This window comes from Tenrec ecaudatus, chromosome 7, assembly GCF_050624435.1.
Source record: "Tenrec ecaudatus isolate mTenEca1 chromosome 7, mTenEca1.hap1, whole genome shotgun sequence".
Classification (NCBI taxonomy): Eukaryota; Metazoa; Chordata; class Mammalia; order Afrosoricida; family Tenrecidae; genus Tenrec; species Tenrec ecaudatus.
In genome coordinates this window covers 117,061,728-117,082,207 of record NC_134536.1, presented here as the reverse complement: position 1 = coordinate 117,082,207, position 20,480 = coordinate 117,061,728, and the positions used below count along the sequence as shown (strand labels likewise).

General features: G+C 37.7%; 1 protein-coding gene and 1 pseudogene across 1 annotated transcript in view; one reads left to right on the top strand and one right to left on the bottom strand.

The window, feature by feature from the left end:
- The window catches only part of MLIP (muscular LMNA interacting protein), a 148,136-nt gene that overhangs the window by 56,241 nt on the left and 71,415 nt on the right, over positions 1–20,480 (top strand). Inside the window, exons 6-9 of the mRNA XM_075553769.1 lie at positions 3,423–3,488; positions 3,572–3,655; positions 3,762–3,818; positions 10,155–10,199. Coding sequence (XP_075409884.1) covers positions 3,423–3,488; positions 3,572–3,655; positions 3,762–3,818; positions 10,155–10,199 — 252 coding nt within the window. The remainder of the gene's footprint in view (positions 1–3,422; positions 3,489–3,571; positions 3,656–3,761; positions 3,819–10,154; positions 10,200–20,480) is intronic.
- On the bottom strand, positions 15,818–16,417 carry LOC142453105 (iron-sulfur cluster co-chaperone protein HscB-like; annotated as a pseudogene).

Sequence of the window (20,480 nt, the reverse complement as noted above, 5' to 3'; positions counted from 1 at the left end):
AACATCTGTTGCAGCTCATTGGCATAATTTCCCATAAGGACTTTAATTTGCAATGCTAGTCCTTAGTACTTGGCTTTTGTTATGAGGCAAGGATAAAGTCAGAAACTACTTTTTGTTAAAAGACTCTTTTTAAAATAAGGTCCCCATAGTTGGATACTTTGATAAAAATATGAACATTTCTAAAGATAGAATATTTTTGACAATTTATATTAGTTACAAACCATTAAGATGAGATTCATAGCATGTCTTTTTTATGCCTCAATTGGCTATATTCCAGTTTGGAAGAAAATATATATTTTTAATAAATGTGTTTTGTTGTTAGAGAACATTCTGAAAGAACTACACAATATGAATAAATCTAAAGAAACTTAATACAATCCTAGCAGCTATGTTGTCAGAAAGCAATGTGCAGTCAGATTTCTGGCTAATGAAAATTTAAAATATTGTCTTTTACTGTCATTTTGAACAGTGGGGCGAAGAGGCTACTTCTTATGGTTACTGCAAAGAGCTGATCAAGAAGATACATTGGTCACATAGCTCCTAGTCAATAATAATAATTAAAATCCTGGTAAATTTCAAGGTCATTTAAATAAAAAAATCCTCCAGGAAATTTTAATACAATCTGAATATTTGCCATTTCAAAGCCTCAGCTTTGTTGATCTAACATCAATTAATTTCCCTGCTTTTTTTAAGGGGTCTGAGAAAATAGAATATATAGGAGTGGATTTCTACATTTTAAATAACCCTGTGGAAGCTGTGTTAACCTGCAGTAAGTTCCCACCAAACCCATGGTCATCAAAATGATCCTGACTCATAGCGACCCTATATTGGGTTTCCATGGCTATAATTAATTGTGGGAGCAGATAACCCCATCTTCCTCCTAGAATTCCCACAGAACAACCCACATTTCAACCTGATGTGGCTTTGACCAGAGAACATCTGCTGTTGTTGTTCTCCCATGGAGCACACTCTCAGATCGGTGACAGTAAATCTATTCCACTGCAACTAAAAAAGAAAAATTGTTAAAATAGTCAAAGAGTGGAACCCACTTCTCTAAAACACTTTACTAGGGGATATTAATATCATACTGTTTCCATGGTTCTTTTACTCTTCTAACTCAATATAGTCAATTCAATTGATCCTTGGGAGGCTGGGTGATGTAGTGAGTATTGATTAGGGCTGTTGACCGTGGGGTCAGTAGTTCCAGCCTACCAGCTGCTCCTCAGGGGAGGAGGCTTTCTGTACTAAGAAAGCTTGACAACCCCAGGAGCGCAAAGGGGCAATTCTAAGAGTTGGAACAGACTCCGTGGCGGTGCGTTTGGTCTGGGGCCTATTCTTCAATTCAGGAGCACCGTGGCTTAAGCATTGAACGGCTAACCTAAAGGGGGCTCCCCTTTGCCACTCACGAGGAGACTGTGTGCTCCCCGAGAGATTTACAGAAACCCTACGGAAGGGTCATACAGGGTGATTTTGAGTTGGAATCAAATAAATTACAATGGATTGTGAGTTTATTAATTAGATCTCACTCTTCGACACACCTCAGCGATCTTTACTGAAACACCTCTTGAGGGTTAGTCCTGGGGATACAGAGACCCAATTTGTGTTTGCCTGACCACAACGGGTCAGGGAAAGCAGAGAAGCAAGATGAAAAAGTACAGATGAGATTACCTGCTGACCTTCTGTGCCAGGTGCTGTTATACTCCCAGAGGGAGGGGCCTACTACCTCATGATAAGTCTAAGGATTCTGTGTAATAGAATTATTTTAAAAGTAACCGGATAAAAACATACTTTTTTGGGTGTTTGGGGTAAAAATTTACACGGCAAATAATATGCTAACTTGACATTTTCGGCAGGAGTTGCTCGGTGACATTAATTACATTTCTTACGAGTCAACATTCTTCTCCCCTGCATTCTCTGCTCCCCTTTCTTCTCATCCTCTCGTTAGAGTCGCTGTGGACCTTTGTCTCATGTCGAAATCTTTTTTTCACTGAAGCCCATCTTCTTGAGTAATATATTTCCATTAGTTTGTGGGCCAATTTATTTCACTAAAAGGTATCCTCAGGAGATAGTTTTGGTGTAAGGTTTAAGAAAAAAAGAAAAGTTTACGAGAATGTGTAGGTGACAGCCTCAAGCAGCCCTTCAGCCTCAACTGGTCCAGTAAGTCTGGATTTTAAAGGAATTTACATTCTTTTCTGTGTTTTTCTCCCAGATTCCAGAGTCCAGGTGTTGTGGCTCTGATCAGAACCCTTGGAAGGGGTAGATAGGCACCATCTAGTTCAGACCCATCGTGACCCTGTGTTCACCCCTGTGCTCAGCAAGATGAAGATTGCTCCATCCTGTGTCATCCTCACCACGCACAGTCCCTGCCACAATGTCACTCCTTCTTGATGAGGGCCTTCCTCTGCCTGGCTGCCCCTCTAGTTTACCCAGCAGAGTCAGATAGGCACGATAGCCCACACACCAAGTTCAAGACCACTGGTTTTTTAGGTAGGGTCTATATTTATGCTCCTAAAACCATGAACCCCCAGAGGCAATGTTTCAATCATGTGTGTCAGAGCCAGGGTTTGCTTCCTGACCTCAGGGAGTTAGGAATTGTCAAAATGATTCCCTCTTTTCAAAAGCTATTTTGAGGGATTATATGTCAATTTGGGAGCCATGGAAAAGTCAATCTGTCAGGGAGGAAAATATATTTTTCAAAATCAAGAAAGATAAAGTGTATGTATGAAGAGGCATCACCCAGAGGTATGAGATACTTGATGGCTTTCCAGAATCCAATCCTACAGCATTCCTGGGAATCATCTGGGTTTCCTGCCCTGATGTTCTCAAAGACTTTCCTTTGATTTTCCACTAGATTTCTCTTTCTGCATAACACAAGTTTGCTTCTAGAACTTACGATCAGGACAGCTTTAACTCATGCAACAATCACAGAATCACCATACACTTGTACTGACTGCCAATTTGACCAAAAAATAAAAAGTGGTAGGGAGAGAAAAAAAATCTAGTTTGGGTGATTTTAAAATGATGATTCACAAACACCAAAATCTTATTACACCAGGAAGAAATGACTGATAAGCTTTTTTCTGAGCTTTTAAGAGAGCAGTGCACATCTGAATTTATAAGATGCTCAAGTTGCAGATTTTGAATTGAAAAGCTCAGCCACATTATCTGGATGCTATATCTTATATGATCTATATCAACTGCCTAGGAGGTACTAGCCAAATATGGAAACACCTCTTTAATTAATAGTCCATAAACTCATTAAATGATAGATTTTCCCCCTCTTTCGCTTAGAAATATTGAGCTATGCGAAATGTTGAGTATAAGGATATTTTTGTTGCCCCCTTAACTAGTGAACTTTCTTTGATGACACCTCATATTTAACCAGCACAACCTCATATGAGAACCATCTCATTTATTACTAGGCACTAGATGAACCAGCCAAGAATGAAAGTGTCTCCAAGGACAACTCAGTAGACTCACCTTTGGAGGTAATGGCTTTGCATCACTGCTGCTTTGGGTGTGGTATCCTGAAACGCACTGCTAACCCACTACCTGGTTTCAATTTTCCCAGTTCGATTACCCTGCACAGCTCAGGCAGCAAACTGAAGAGATCTGTGCTACCATTGATAAGGTCTTGCAGGATTCCTTGTCTATGGTAATGCCCTAGACTAGAATGTGCAATTCAAAAATTTGCTTTGCTTCCTTCATTTCTTTCTGTCTGAGTAGATGCATCACAGGCTTGTCCTTTTTTCTCTTTTCAGTTTTCTTCTGAGTCCCCTTCAAGGTCCCCACAGATGCTGGGTTCTGACACAATCAAAGTATGTGCATATATAATTTAGTTTATTGAATTCTAAGCCTTACCAGACCACTGATTTTTGCATTGTAGGTCAAGTTTCATAGTTAGCCAAGCTATTAATTAGTGGCTAAGAGCCATCATTGTGTAAAGAGGCTAGTAAGACTGCAGACTATTGATTTGTCGAAAGGGTAGGTGATGCTGGATGGCTCCTATTTCTATTTGTTTATGTGTACACTGTAGGTATATGTGCATAGGTTTGGAAATAAAAAATCTATTTCTTAAAATGCGTCAAGGGCTAAAGAATTTAAAAGCCAATGTTGGATTATATTGTTATGTATGTGTAAACATTATAAAGAGCATTCACCAATGTGATGTAGAGTATGTGCTTTATTCCATTGGCCAACCATTGCTTTTCTCAACCAATTACTCAGGTAATTCACAGAGCCACTTAGATGTGTGGAAGTGCTGCCAGAAGTGGAGTAAAGTAGTCATAAGTCTAAGTGACTTCACATGCTGCTATGTCTGGATTTTTTTTCTTTTCATTGAAATTATTTTTTCATGACTCCGATGGACAGAAAAACTTGAATACTTTAGATTTTTGGAGAATTACGGAAATATTAGTTCTTCTTATTGACTAAGTATCTTCCTTCCTATTGTGTTGCCATTTTCATTTGTGGGGTTAAAATATTACATAATCTTAAAATCATTTTACATTATCTTAAAATCATTTTTTCAGATGCCTATGTTGCAAATTCACTCATCCAAAGTTCAAAATGTTTGTGGTTTGTGTTTGTGGTTTCCCCTTAGGAATAGTAACTAGCGTCATCTCAGCCTTCTTTTGTCTCATGAGCACTGTTTGTCTGCGCTTTTTCCTTGCAACTTGTTTTAATACACATATGGAGGCACGCACGCTTTTAAAATAATTTTCTAATTTTTGTACTTAAGCCTTTTGTGGTTTATTTTATTAAAGTTCTTTCCTTTCACATATCCATGCTTTTCTTCTAGATAGATGATTCTTCTCATTGGCACCTTTTGAAACACATATTTGGCAATGTCTTCTGTGTAGATTTTGTGTCCCTTTGTCCCTGAGAATACCTTTATTTTGCCCTTTCACTTAAATTATAGAGTGGTTGGACATTAAATGAAAGGTCCTTTTCAGTCAACATTTTTTCCACTAAATCATTTCACTTCAACAAAATATTTGTGAAGCAGTTTGTGCTATTTATTCCTGCTATAGTTACCCTTTACAGCTCTCTCTGTATGCTCTTAGAATTTTGTCTTTTTCCTTGATGTTACTCAGTTTCCTGAACATGTCTCAGTGTGCATTTCCCCTCTCTTAAATACCATGATATGTACTTTCTCTGGCCTTTCATTTGAAGTCTGGAGTTACCCCACCCCTTCCCCTTGGCCCCCTCACACTGAGCATAACTGTCAGTCATTATTTCTCCAAATGTTTCTGTTTTGCGGACTCTCATAATACTGGTTTCTGTTACTTTTGTATTATAAATTGCTTGGTTTTTATTTGATTTACCACTTCTTCATTCCTTCAGGACAGCTCCTTGATTGGAAGTTACAGTTCAAGAATTTAATGTTTATTCTGTTCTTTAATTCTGATGCTAAATTCGTCATTGTAGTGTGTGCAACTTGCTTTTATAAGTCAGATTCAGCTAACGCAAAATTCACTCCTCTTAACGTAAGATTTGATGAATTATACAGTTGTGTAAACCACCACTGCATTCAAGTATAGACTATTTCCATTAATGTTCTAAAAGTTCCTTTTTACTCCTTTTTCAGTATGTTCCCTTCGTCAAGCCCAGTGCGGAGATCCACTGATTTGCCCCACGTCCCTATAATTGTCTTGTCAAGAATTTCATATTAACAGAATAATATATAGTCTTTTGAATTTAACTCTTTGTACATAGTAAAGAGCATATGAGTTTCATCTATATTGTTGCATACAGCCATAGGTCACTTTTTAAAATTGGTAAGTAGTGTTCCATTGTGCGGATATACTACAATTTATTTGCTTATTGCCTAGGCTATGCACACTTAGATTGCTTCCAAGCTGGAGTTATTATTAACACGGATGTTAAGAATATTTTAAAATTAGGCTTTGTAAGGACATATGCTGTCATTTAGGAGTGGAATGGTTGGTCCATACATGGCTGTGCAGGTTTTGTTGGTGTTGTTGTTAGATAAATTCCTGTTTCTGTTTTCTTTCTTTGTATTTTAAAAGACTTTGATCAATTAAGATGCTTTGGGCTACAAATAACAGGTGGGATGGCTCTAAGTTTAGTTGATCCAATGACTAAGCAACACTACAGGATATCTAGATATTTTGATTTTATGAATCATTATATTGGCAGCTCTCACAGCTCTTATAACAATCCAGACAATAATTGTATCAAGCACATTTGTACATATGTTGCCATCATCATTTCCAGAACACACTTTGTCTACTTGAGCCTTTGGTATCCTCTTTTTTCCCCCCAGCCCCCTACCCTCCCACCCTCATGAATCCTTAATAATTTATCAATTATTTTATTTTCATATTTTACACCGTGTGCTGTCTCCCTTCACCCATGTTTTCTGTGCTACAAGGATCTTGATATGCTCCCTCTCTGTCCTCTGATGTCCTCCATCCTGGCTTCACTCCAAAGCTGAGGTTCACTATTGAAAAGCCACCTCTAGCACCACATCCACATGTGTTGCCCCACTGGCTGAAAGGGCTTTTTTCCTAGCGTCTCATTAGAAGTGAGAAAAAATATTCAGTCAGACTAGCTTCTTTTTAGCTAGACCCTTTATGTGCTGTCATCTTTTTAAGAATCGGTTTTATTGACATGTAGTTCACATATCCACAATTCAGTAGTTCAGCCACATGAAAAAGGGCCGTGCAATATCACCACAATCATTTTAATCGTTCTCTTCTTTCTTATAATTGTTATTAGCTCCTCGTTTACCCTGCTCACCTCAACATTTTTAATCTTAAAAATATTTTAATCCAGCTACTGTCTTTACAGATCTATCTTAGATGTAATGGGCATAAAAATGCAAAACAAAAAGAAAAGGAAACAAAATCAGTAAAAAATATAACCCAAAAGACCTTATTTAAAAAGAAAGCTAAATATATTAAAACTAGGACAAATTTAAAATGGGTCAAAAGGGAGATCAAATCATAAGGTTTACATTTTCAACCTAACTATGTCTCTGTACTCTACTTTCCAATGCATTCTCTCTCACAGAAAGGCTGTTCATTTTCGTGGTCTGACTGGAGAAGATTCACCTGAGGCTTACTTCACATGGGGACCATGAAAATGGACTGTGGCTCTCACTGTCATTGACAGACTTCTGCAGGCCAAATGCTCAGAATTCAAGCTCGAATACCATTCCCTCCTCAAGTCTTAGATTTTATCATCTACAGTTCTAGGATCACACAGGCTTGTGTGCTGCTTCTGTGTGGATTTAACTTACAGCTCACTTAGATGGTTGCTTGTTTTAAGACAAGTTTTTAAGATCTCAGTCACTATTTTTTTAATCATTTTATTAGGGGCTCATACAACTCATCGCAATCCAATCATACAGCAATTGTGTAAAGCACATTTGTGCATTCATTGCCTTCACCATTCTCAAAACATTTGCTCTCCACCTAAGTCCCTAGTTCCTAATTTTCCCCTCCCTCCTGCTCTCCTCTCCCTCATGAAACCTTGATAATTTATAAATTATTATTTTGTCATTTCTTGCCCTGTCCAACATCTCCCTTCACCCACTTTTCTGTTGTCCGTCCCCTAAGGAGGAGGTTATATGTAGATCCTTGCAATCTGTTCTCTCTTTCCGACCCACCCTCCAAGTACCACCACTCACACCCCTGGTCCTGAAGGGATCATCCACCCTGGATTCCCTGTGTTTCCAGTTCCTATCTGTACCAGGGTACATCCTCTGGTCTAGCCATATTTGTAAGGTAGAATTGGGATCATGATAGTGGGGGGTGGGGAGGAAGCATTTAGGAACTAGAGGAAAGTTGTATGTTTCATCGTTGCTACATCACACCCTGACTGGCTCATCTCCTCCCCGAGACTCTTCTGTAAGAAGATATCAAGTGACCTACAGATGGGCTTTGGGCCTCCACTTTATACTCCCCTCCTCATTTATAATGATATGATTTTTTTGTTCTGATGATGCCTGATCCCTGATCCCTTCAACACCTCATAATTGCACAGGCTGGTGTGCTTCTTTCATGTGGACTTTATTGCATCTGAGCTAGACAGCTGCTTGTTTACCTTCAAGCCTTTAAGATCCCAGGCACTATATCTTTTGATAGCCAGGCACCATCAGCTTTCTTCTCCACAATTGCTGATGTACCCATTTCAGACACTATTCTTTCTGATAGCCGGGCACCATTTGATTTCTTCTCCACACTTTGCTATATAGCACCCCTATCTTCATGAGGGTCAATATCAAATAGGGCCATATCATGAGATAATTGTTATTAGATTAAGTCTACAATTAACTGTGCTCTCAAAATTCCTATATTTATAGTTTATATATATACTTGGTGATGTTATTGTGAATGCTTTTTAAATTTCAACTTCTGATTATTAATGTGAGTATATAAGATTATAATTAACATGACTTTTTATTTACAGCTTTAGTATTTTTGTACTTCTAGTAGCTTTTTATAGCATGTTATCAGAATTTCTACAGGGACAGTGATCATATTGTCTTTGAATAAAGACAATTTTACTTCTTGAAATTTTGCTATTTCTTTTCTTGTCTACTTGCATTAGTTAGAACCACTAGTATAAGGCTGAATATAAAATGGTGAAATCGGACATTTTTGTCATGCTCCTAATTACAGGAAGACACTGTTCAATGTTGAGTATAATATTAGTTCTGACAGTTTTAAATATGATGTTAAATGCTCTTGTCCATTTTGATGAATTTCCTTTTTCTTCCTGAATTTCTGAGTCAAAAATTAAATTAGAACTGTATGTATGTGTGTATGACACAGCAAATGTATAACCGATATATTTGTTGAGTAAATTAATTAGTAATTAATAATTTCATCTCAGAAAATATGATAGTAGGTCTACAAGAAAAAAAATCATGTGGGCTAATCAGAAAGTATTAAGTGGCCACAGAAAGCTAATAAATCATAAATTTAAAAATAAAATAATTAGCTGAGTGAGAGAATTTCCAAGCCATTTGAAATTCTTCTTAGGTGAAAATATATGGAATTAAAGATCTACTTAGGGTTGGTTTATTTTTTCTGCAGGTGAGTTTTCACATTATAGAAAGGAAGAAGATAATTGAAAGTATTCAAATGAGTGAGAATTGAAATTTATAAAAGTGAAAGGAAATAAAGACTGAATGGAAGCGGGGATGTTGGTGGTTTCTAAGTACGAGGGAGGCCCTCTGAGGGTTGGGGGCTCAAGTAGAAGTAACTGGAAGTCTTAGTCGAGCGGGGCTCTGAACCTTGACAAGAGTCATGGGAGTGAGCCTGTGGTTCCCCAGCCGGTGTCAGGCCCTCAGATGATTGTAGTCACATACGCCCAGTTGCCACCAGGACTGGAAACTGTGAGAGCCTCTGAGCCAGAACCTCGTTGCCATGCCGCTTCTGAGTTCCTGATTCTCAGCAACTGTGGACAAAAATCACACTCACATCAATGATATGTGCACGCATATACTATGCATTGTGTCCATAGGAAATTAACACATCCTCATATGCTTTTCACGGTTTTGCAAGCTTTTTCAGTTTGCAAAATAAAACGTGTGTTGTTTGTGGAAAATATGGTTGCATGGAGTTTTATGCTATAAAAGAGAGGACATGTTACATATGGACACAAGAAATGAAGCTGGCAGATAGGAAGTAGAGTCCTACAGGTAAGAGGTTTGGAACAGGCATTTTAGAGTTTTTGCATTGTACTGTTGAAAGCCAAGTCTAGGATGGGTCATGGGGCTGAAAAATTAAAGTGGCCAAGAATGGTTTTGGAGTTGAACAGCTGAAAGAATTATAAGGGTATTTCAATTTCTTCATCAGTTTTTAAATTACTAAATTTATGAAAAGAATAGGTTGAAGGGAAAAATGTAATTCATGAGTTAACAATATCTGTTATTAAGTGAAATTATCAGGAAGTTAATAGAGAACAGTGAAAAGGGAAATTAAATTGTTATACTTTAATGAAATGAGTTTCAAATGATTAGAGGATTTTTATAGAAAAAAATGTATTTTTTTCTGATTTTATAGATGTTTCTGTATTTTTTCTATAAAATCAGAACAAAGGAAGTTACATCTTTAGTATTTTTTTCTTTAGTATTGTTTATTACTTAACTAGAAAAACATTTTCTTTTCCCCACACAGATGTCTACTACTCTTCCAAGAGCAGCCGGTCGAGAAACCAGATACGTAAGTACCATGACAAGTATGCATATATTTGAGGAAACTAACTACAGAATTACTTAACTTTGATTCATTTTTTAATTAGTGGAAGGAGATAGGATATTATGATTGTCCCTAAAGTGAAAAATCAGGTAAAGAGAGGGATATCATGATACCTACTGTCCTCAGGTCCATTCTGACTGCGGTGGCCCCTATAGAACAGAGCAGACTGCTACCTGGAGTTTTTGAGGCTTTGTATTTTGATAGAAGCCAACTACCTTATCTTTTCCCTGTGTAGTGGCTAGTGGGTTCCAAAGGCTAACCTTTCTGTTAGTTGTCAATGATAACCTACCTTCCGCAAGGACTCTTGCTCAAATGCAAAGAGATAATGATTCATTTTCATAACCATGACCCAAATGGCATATTAGAAAACATATTTAATTTAAATGGCTTATTCACACTGAAAAGTGAACATTTGCTTAGAAGATAGTGTAGTTTCTACTAAAGTATGTTTATTCAGTAGGAGGACTACACTCCCCAACTCCAAACTCACTGCCATTCGGTCAACTTAGACTCCTGGCATGCCTATAGCACGAGGTAGAACCTCCCTTGTGAGTGTTTATGTTTTATGGGTGCATTGAGTCTCACTGTTTTCTCTCTGAGTAGCTGATGGTGGGGAAGTGCTGATCTTGTGGTTAGCAGCCCACCATGTAAACCACTACACCACCAGGATTCTTTCTGGAAGCACATGATTGTGTGTGTGTGTGTGTGTGTGTGTGTGTGTGTGTGTGTGTGTGAGAGAGAGAGAGAGAGAGAGAGAGAGAGAGAGAGAGAGAATCTTTCTGTAATTATTTGTTGCTAATAAGTAGAAATTTGTTCACTCGCTATTAATTTAATGTCAGAAAAGCACCTGTGTAGAAAATGTCGACTAAACTGGCAGGTCCTGTTGAAACAAACTTATTTTCAAATACTTAGATGGTCTGTTCTTATACATAATAAACCATGGCAAAAATGAGAATAGCATCTAACCTCTGACAATTAGGTGGAAATTATATGACAGAGTTTTGTCTTATTTAGTCAAACTAATCCATATAAACTCTACTAAAGAATTTACTGAGGAAGCTTAATGATAGTAAGCTAACACTGCAGTTGTTTATTGAAAACTAAATCCCACTTAAGAAATTTACGTATGCAATCATACGACATAAAAATCCCTGGTTGCACACTTGGTTAAGCATTCAGCTGATAACTGTGGGGTTGGTTGTGTCAACCCTCTGGCTTTACTTCTTTCCAGAGAGATCACTTGGTCCTTTGAGCAGTCCATGGTACTTTCAATACCCTTCACCAGCTCCACACTTCAAGTGCATCTGTTTTTCTTTTATCTTCCTTATTTAGTGTTTAACCCTTTGTACCACAGAACAAAACCCCACCGGATCGTGTGCCACTGTCACATTGTTCCCATGTTGGATGCCATTGATGCAGTCACTGTGTCAATCCATTTCATCAGGAGTCTTTCTCTTTCTGTTGTCCTTCTACTTTGCTGAGCACGATGTCCATCCCAGGGACTGATCTTTTCATATAACGAGGTCAAAGTATGTGAGAGAAAGTCTTGCCCTCCCTGCTTCTAAGGAATTTGATTGCACCTCTTCCAAGACAGATTTGTTGGTTGTTTGGGTTGTCTACAGTACTGTCAGTATACTGTCATAATTCAGATGCATTGACTCTTCTTCCGTGATCCTTAACTTTCACATGCATATGAAGCAATTGAAAATATCAGAGCTTGGGTCAGGCACAGAAAAAATCAAAACCAATAGCTAAATCTGAGGGCTTGAGCAATTAGAAAAAGAATAGCACATAGGTCTACAATTAGCAGAAGAAATTACATTTTATAAATTAGAACAAAAATAAATAAACTAGCAACAGAAAAAATATTGGTTCTTTGAGAAGATCAATTAAATTGACAGACCCCTAGGTCAAACTGACAAAGGAAAAAAGAGAGAGAAGATGCAAATAACTATAATAAGAAATTTGATGGATGGATAATTGTAAAGGAACAAGAGCAAAAAATAATCACAAAAGAATAGTATGAAAAAATGGACTCCCAAAATTTTGTCAACCTAGAAGAAATGAAAAATTTTCTAGAAACACACTACCTACCCTACTAGTACAAAAATAAGTAAAAGAACAACCCATGACAAAAGAAAAAAAATTAAAATAAGACATAAAACAAACAAACAGGTGGGAGGGAAAGAGTCACAGCCAGGATAGGTCTTACTTGTGAATTCTACCAAACATTCAGGGAAGAGTTGGCATCAACTCTTTCCAGAACATATAAAGTGAAGAAGTGATCTCCAATCCCTCCCTTTTTTGAAGGGGCACCTCATAAGGTAGCATAACCCCGATACCAAAGCCAAATAAAAAACCACACATACACAAAAAAGAATTACAAACCAATAACAAGTTTTCAACAATTTTTTGGCCAACAGAATTCAACAGCATATCAAAAAATATAAATACGTCATGATTAACTGGGATGCATACTGAGGCTGCAGCAATGGTTTTAAACATTAGAAAATTAATCAATATACTTTATCATGTAAATAAAACTGAATAAAAGAATCATGTGGTCATCACAATAATAGAGAACATGATTGGATAAAATACTTCCCTAATAAAAACGCTGAGCAAAATAGGAAGGGAAGAAAAATTCCTTAACACAATTAATGGAATTCATGTAAAACCAACAGCCAATATTATTCTCAATATAGAAAGACTGACAGCATTCCACTTGAGATGGAGAAGGAAGCAAGGATATCCTTTATGACCCTTCTTATTCAATAGTGGACTGGAATTCCTAGCTAGAGCAATTATCCAACAAGGAGAAATCAAGTGTATCCAAATTAGAAAGAAAACAGTGAAAAACTCTTATTCATAGACAATATTATCCCATACTTAGAAAAATGATTAAAACTCCAGAAGAAAGTTACTGGGACAAATCAAAGGATCCAGCAAAATGAGAGGGTCCTAGATCTACACCAATAAGGAGAAGTCTTAATAGAAAATAATAAATAAAACCAACCAGTAACATTTATATCTCCCTAAAAAATAAAATACCTAAGAATAACCTAACTATAAGTGCAAAAATTATACCAAGAAAACAATAAAACCCTGATGCAAAAAAACTAAAGGAAAGCAGCACAAATGGAAGCACATTATATGTTCATGGATTGGAAGACTTAATATTGTGAAATATAAAAATCACCAAGGGTGATCTATAGATAAATGCAATTTGGGTCCAAATTCCAACATCACTTTAATGAAATGGAAAAGCTAATCTCCAATTTGACATGGAATGGATAGAGCTCCTGAATAGATAAAGCAACACTGAAGAAGACTAAAAACACAGGAGGCCTCACATTTCTTAATCCCAAAGTTTATGCTGTAGCATGAGAAACAAAACAGCCCGGTGCTGATCCAACACCTAGACAATTGACATAGAATTGATAACCTGGTTATAAATTCCTCCAGCTATGGTCAACTGCTCTTCAAGAAAGCAACAAAATCCATTCAGTGGAGAAGGAACAGCTTTTTAAATAAACGCTGGTTGCAAAACTGGTTATCCGCCACATGCAGAAAAGTAGACCAAGATCTATAGCTCACACCAGGAGCAAAAAGGAACTCAAAAAACTACAGAGTTCCTGGGAAATAACATAGAGAAAAAGTGAGGGAATCTAATCTTTCTCAAAACTAGCCAATCAAACAAAGCTAAAAAAAGTCCCAAATAACAGATGATTACAGGCTTTACCAAGAGAGTTAAAAAAAACAGCAAAAGAAAAGGCTTAACAAAGATATCCAGGCTAGAGAAAAATAATAATCTTTGATCAAGGCTTAGCTGATAAGTATCTTATATCTAAACTATATAGACAACTTCAAAAAGTCAACAACAAACAAGGCAAGCAATACAGCCAAGTAAACAATCCATGGGCAAAGGCATGAACAGATCATTCACCAAAGAGGAAATTTAGGGGGCCCACCAATACATTAAAATATACTTATGATCATTAGCCATTAGATACTGCAAATCAAAACTGGCGAGATATCAGTTCACCCTGCAAAAATGGCAATTATAAAACAAAAACCAGAAAACAGTATTTACTGGTGAGGATGGGGGATTAGAATCTTTATGCATTGCTGGTAGGACTATAAAATATTATAACCAACCATGATGGCAAATAGTCTGGCACGCCCTCAAGTATAACTTTATGATCCTGCAAGCCCAATTCTAAGTATGTGTCCTAGAAACATAAAAATCGGTGACACAGACATATGTACACTATGATCATTGCTATGTATTTATAATAGCAAAAAGATAGAAACAACCATGGATAAATGGATAATGGTAGAACATACATACAGTAGAATATTATGCATCTCTAAAGAGTAATGAGTATGCACAACAGATGATAAAACGAATGGATCTGTGAACAGTATTCTGAGTGAAATATCAATCATAAAAAGATAAATAATATGAAGAGTCAACAATAGATAGACACATGGAAACCCATGTTCTTTAATGGTTATCAGAGATGTAAAGAAAAGGACAGGGGAACCAATTTCTAGATAGTAGGCATCTTTTGGTGTTTGAAAAGGGAAGACTAAAGGTCAGTGAAATCAATACAATTTGACCAAAATGAATAAAGATACTAGACGTACATGAGAAAAAGGAGTCACTTTTAACAAAAACTCTAATCTAGTCCTGTAAGGCAGTAAGTTAACTGTTGGGTGGACCTGGAAGATCAGCAGTTTGTTAATCAGCAGTTGGGTTAATCTGGAAGGTCAGAAGTTTGAAACCACCAGCTGAACTGTGGGAGAAGATTAGGGCTTTCTGGTCTCATAGTCACTGTCTCCGAGTCCGACAGGGGAAGTTCCATCCTATCCAATAGGGTTACTGTGAGTCAGAATTTATTTGAGGCATTGAGTATAAAATTTTATAATAGTAGTAAAAACAACCAAAAATGATGTGTGGTTATATATAGGTATATAAGGATTCATAAATATATTTAGAAAGTCATATGCAAGTGAATATGACCTTTAGGTGTGCTGCATGCATGTTGTTATTATTAGGTAAAGAATGTCTAGTCAGCCTGGATTCATAGCAACCGTAAAACAGAACAAAATACTCCCTTACACTTGGCCATTCTTGCAAATATTGTCTTTCAGTCCATTGTTATAGCCGCTGTATCAGTTCATCTCCCTCGGGGCCTTATTCATTTTTGCCGACACTCCACTTCTCTAGTGACTAGTCTGTCCTGATAACATGTCTAACATACATGAACAAAGTCACTTCTAAGAGTGTTCTGATTGTACTTCATCCTAAACAGACTTGTTCTATTTTTTATAGCCACACATGCACAAAGCACACACAGGAGCACAGTTTTAAAGTCTTTTAGACACGCACCTACAGCTTGCACTATTGGTTTGCTAGGTTAAAAGACTTGAATCCCTAGTCTCGGGGTGGGAGGGGAGGATCAGTAGATTGATATAATATAGTTCTCCCTGGTAACAGTCTACAACCTCGTTGGTTTTTTTCTTCTTCAAGAAACATACAGGTACTTTATTTGGAAAACTTTTGAAATGAGCAACAATTAGAGCAGACTCTCCTTTAACTTGATCTTTTCTTCTATATTGGAACACTACTTCAGTTGTATTAGCATTTCCTTGCCCTTTCCAAAGTCATCTTGTTCAAAAGCTCTGCTCGCAGTGCTGGTGCGTGTGTTCTGCTTGAATGAGACAATGGATCCAGCGTCCTTCACAGCAGCTTCATTCTCTGCTTCTGCCGGCTTTTCATTGATTTATTTCCATGATTTCCACGAGGATTCCCTTCAGGAATCACTATTCCACAGAGATTTAGAAGGTGTAGTCCCTGCTTAGGGGTATCAGAAGGGTCTTATAGGACTCATTCCCCAGGGTTGCATGCTTCTCTGAGAACTCCTTTTCAGTCCAGGGTACACATGTGTTTGAGATTAGGCTGACTGGTGGGCTACCTGAGACCTCTGGCTGAAGAAATCAGGGTGGACCAGACGCTGTAGTTGCTGATACCTCTGCTGGAGCTTCAAGGTCTCCACTTTGAAGGAGCAGGCACAATCCACTAGGCTGCAGTAATCCCGAGTGGAATCGGGTGGCTGTAACATGCAGCAATGAGGGCAGAACAACACGTCCCCCGTGGTGGGCCCCCGGGGACCCATGCTGGCCACAATGCCCACACCCAGAGCTAGGCCTACACTTTTGCCTTCCTCCCGGCCCACATCTGGCCTCTGGAAGACATTGCGGCAGACATCGTCTACATCCTCGTTTTGCGAGTAGGGTCTGGGGTCTGACTATAAGCATCCACCTAAGATACGATTATCGGTCTCTGCGTGTGGAGCACAAGAGTGAAGCACATTTAAGACTGAAAGAAGAAACTAATCCAAGGGTCTAATAATCACCCAAACGATATCTTTTATTAACATAAGATGAGAATTAGAAGATAGTAGGCTACCATTATTGACGGTTTTGACTAGGGATAATAGACGGTTTTTGATAGGATGGAAGGAATTGGAGGAAACAACCCAAGCTTGTAAAAGAAAAACCCGATCTGCTGGGCCAACAGAGACAACGGGAACTCCCCTCCCGCAGCCTAGCCCCCTAAAACAACCCGTGAACATGTAATTGAAGCTATTTTTGCAGGTCGCTTGTCAGCCCAAAAGGCAGATTAGCTTATTAAATCAACACTATTCCTCATGAGTAATGTGCTCCTTTAGTGAATGAGCCACTCTGTGAGACAGAGCGGTCCGCCTTTACCCAGAAGTGAGGGCTGCGAGGCAGGGAGGGGATGGTAGCTAGTCACTGGAGAAAGAACAAACAGAAGAGAAACAATGGAAATGCTGACACATTTCAAAAATTGTAACCAATGGTGTGGAATGCTTTGTATACAAATTGTTAAAAGGGAAACCTAATTAGCTGTGTGAAGTTTTATGTAAAGCACAGTAAAATGTTATTTTCAAAAGTAAATAGTTATTAAATATGCTAAATATGTATTTTGTGACATGTCAGCAAAATTTCTACACTTTTGCCTTCCTTTGAATCTCCGAAAGGCAGATAATAACTGGTTTTAATTACTGCATCCTACCACTTCCGGAATGGATATACGACATAATAGGAGCACCACTTAGAAGAGTTCTTAGCTATGTGAAATAATGCTTTACAAAGCGGAGGCTTTGACAATGTTAAATCCAAGTTTAAATCACAGCACTTCTGCCTTCTGATCCTGGAAAAATCAGTTGGCCTCTCTGTTCCTATACACTGGGAATACTAACAACATCTCACTGGGTTAATGTTAAGTTTTATATCAGATAACATATGGAAAGTTCTTAATTTTATGTCTGACACTAGTATTACTTAATAAATGACAGTTTTTCTCTTTGTTATGCCTCTTCTCCCTCACATATCCCTTACTCATTTCTCCTTCCTTCTCTTTATTTGTCTTTAGAAAACTTGGGAAATCATGATATACAGAATGTCTTGAAATTCTTTACCTGGGTAGAAAAGCAGAAAGTTCCTTTAAGATGTTTTTATACTCTTTGTGGTAAATATATTTTGCAAGCGCCAAACCAACAAGACCAAACTCAGTGCCACTGAGTGGACGCCAACTCAGTGATCCTGTAGGACAGAGTCGAACTCCCTCTGTGAGGTTTCGAGGTTGTACATTTCTACAGTACATAAAACATCTCTTATTTCTCCTGTAGAATGGCAGGTGGGTTTGAACTTGCAACCTTTTGATTATCAGCTTCACATGTAACCCTACTACCCTAACCAGAACTCCTTTTATAAGAAGAGCCTGTCACCCCCTCCCCCAAATAACTGTACATTTTCTCATCTGGTCTTATCTTCCTCAAGGTGTCTCTGATTTGACTAATTTATAATAAGATGTTCATAGGTGATGCCTCTGCCACTGCTTCCTTACTTGAGTGGTTAATTTGATAAGGATTGGATGATTTTAGAGGTGGTTCTTCAAACTACAGAGTTAGAGGTTACTTCAAAGTATTCTTTGCTTTCTAACAACCATCAGACATGATTAAAACACTTGAACTCTCTGCCCCTCTTCCCTGCCAAAACTTGGTGAGAGAAGTTGAGTCATTTAAAAGTAACACTGAATCATCAACTAGGTTCAGAACAGAGTGGAACAAAAATAAACTCTGATTCAAATTGAATTCTTGACTTTCATTAAATTTGGTTTCCTGAGTGAGAACTGTTGCTTCTTACTTTTTGTTTTGATTACAACATGTTTGAACTGTTGCATGTAGCACCTCACATTTACCCATGTCATTGGATAGCCTGACTATCAGGGACGATCTTGCAATGGAACTTGAGAAAACTTTGCTGCCAGTTCAAAGGTGCCAAACCCAAACCAAACTCACTGCCATAAGTTGATTCTGACACCTGTTGCTGCTATCGCACTTGCTACATTCTGTATTCTACACTTATTTTGTGAAAAAATTAAATTTTAGAGCAGTCACCGACTTAAGCTTTATGCTAGATTTTATGTGAGTGGCTTTATGTTAAATACTATAAATTCTCTCTCTCTCTCATTCTCTTTTTTAGGAATTACATTATAAATTTTCTTCTTGAGATGCATACATTTCAGTTATGGGATGCCTCACACAGAATGTTGAATAGTGCTCGCTTAATATATTCTCCTTTCCAACACACAGGCAGAAGCATTCTAAGATATCTATCAATTTGAATATTGTAATTTCCCACATTTCTTTTCAAAACTTTCAAAGTACTAGGCACATTTGCAGTATCTACCTGTTGAGACTCGCTGTGTAGAAATTCTTGGATTAGATTCTAAAGCAGGTACCACCAGTGTACCAACTCCTGCTCCACAGAGGAGATTAGACAAAGGGAAACTTTAGAGTCAAAAGAATGTTGCTTCACTTGAGGAACTCCTCAATGGATTCATGTTGCCCATCAATGTCCCCCCTATTGCTTAAGAAACTTAGTGTACTGATCATGGCTTTCAGGAAGATTGACCAGTACTTTCTAACTGTATTACTCAACTTTCCATTGTTGTTCTTTGGTTCAACAAATATTGATTGTCAGCCAGCGGGCAGAATGCATTATGGGTAGGTTGCTGCCCACAAGAGCAGCAATTTGAAATCACCAACTGGCTTCTGTGGTGAGATGAGGCTTTCTCCTTAGAAATCCACATGGGTGTTTCCATCCTGCCCAATAGGGGCTATGAGTCACAATGGCAAGATGGCAGTAAGTTTGGATTTGGTTTGTCTCTGCGACTGAGGTGTCACTGGAATGGGATGATAAAGACTAAGGTAAGCTTCTAAGAGGACTTCAAAATATTCATGGAAGGAAGGAATTTAAAGACACTAAATCCCAGATACCAAAACCAAACACACAAATGAACAAACCAAACCCATTGCCATTGCGTTGATTCTGTTTTAGAGTGACCCTATAAATTAAAAAACCAAAAAATCGAAAAAGCAGACTCACCGCCATCAAGTCAATTCTGACTCATAGGTGTCTTGGTGGTGTGGTGGCAATGCTTTGGGCTGCGAGCTGCAAGGTCAGTGGTTTGGAAACCACCAGCCAGCTCTGCAGGAGAAAGAATGGGCTTTCTACTCCTATGAAAAGTTACAGTTTCAGAAACTCACAGGGACAGTTCTACCCTGCCTAATAGGGTTATTGTGAGTGACCCTATAGGACAGAGTAAAATTGCTCCTTAAGGTTTCTGAGATTGTAAATTTTTAAGAGAGCAGACAACCTCATCTGTGTCCTGTGGAGTGGTGGGTAGCTTTTAACTGTTAACCTTCCAATTACCAGCCAACTAAACTACACTTTATATTCCAATGAAACAACAAATGAGCCAGATGCTTTCTTCTTATTTTTTTTTGGTAAAAATTATAAATGAGTTGCCCAAGAAGCTAGTTCATGTTCAAACAAACTTGCTATTTTAAAACAAAGTTGCTATTTTTGATATATTAGAATTTTGATAGAACTTATAATTTCCTGGGATGATTTTAACAGTTTAATAAAATAAAAAGAAATTTATATCAATAATTCCTCTTTATGGAACTCTGGTCATTAATTTAACTGGAGTTTCCTTAAGAGTAATAAAATTGAAACCAGGCTAATAAGCTGTGTAGGTTAGGTTAGTTAGATTAATTTATCATCAATATTTCAGTTGACTATTTTTAACAACTACTGACATCAACAACACTTTCAGTGGCTAAGATTTTGTCTTACATTAAAAAT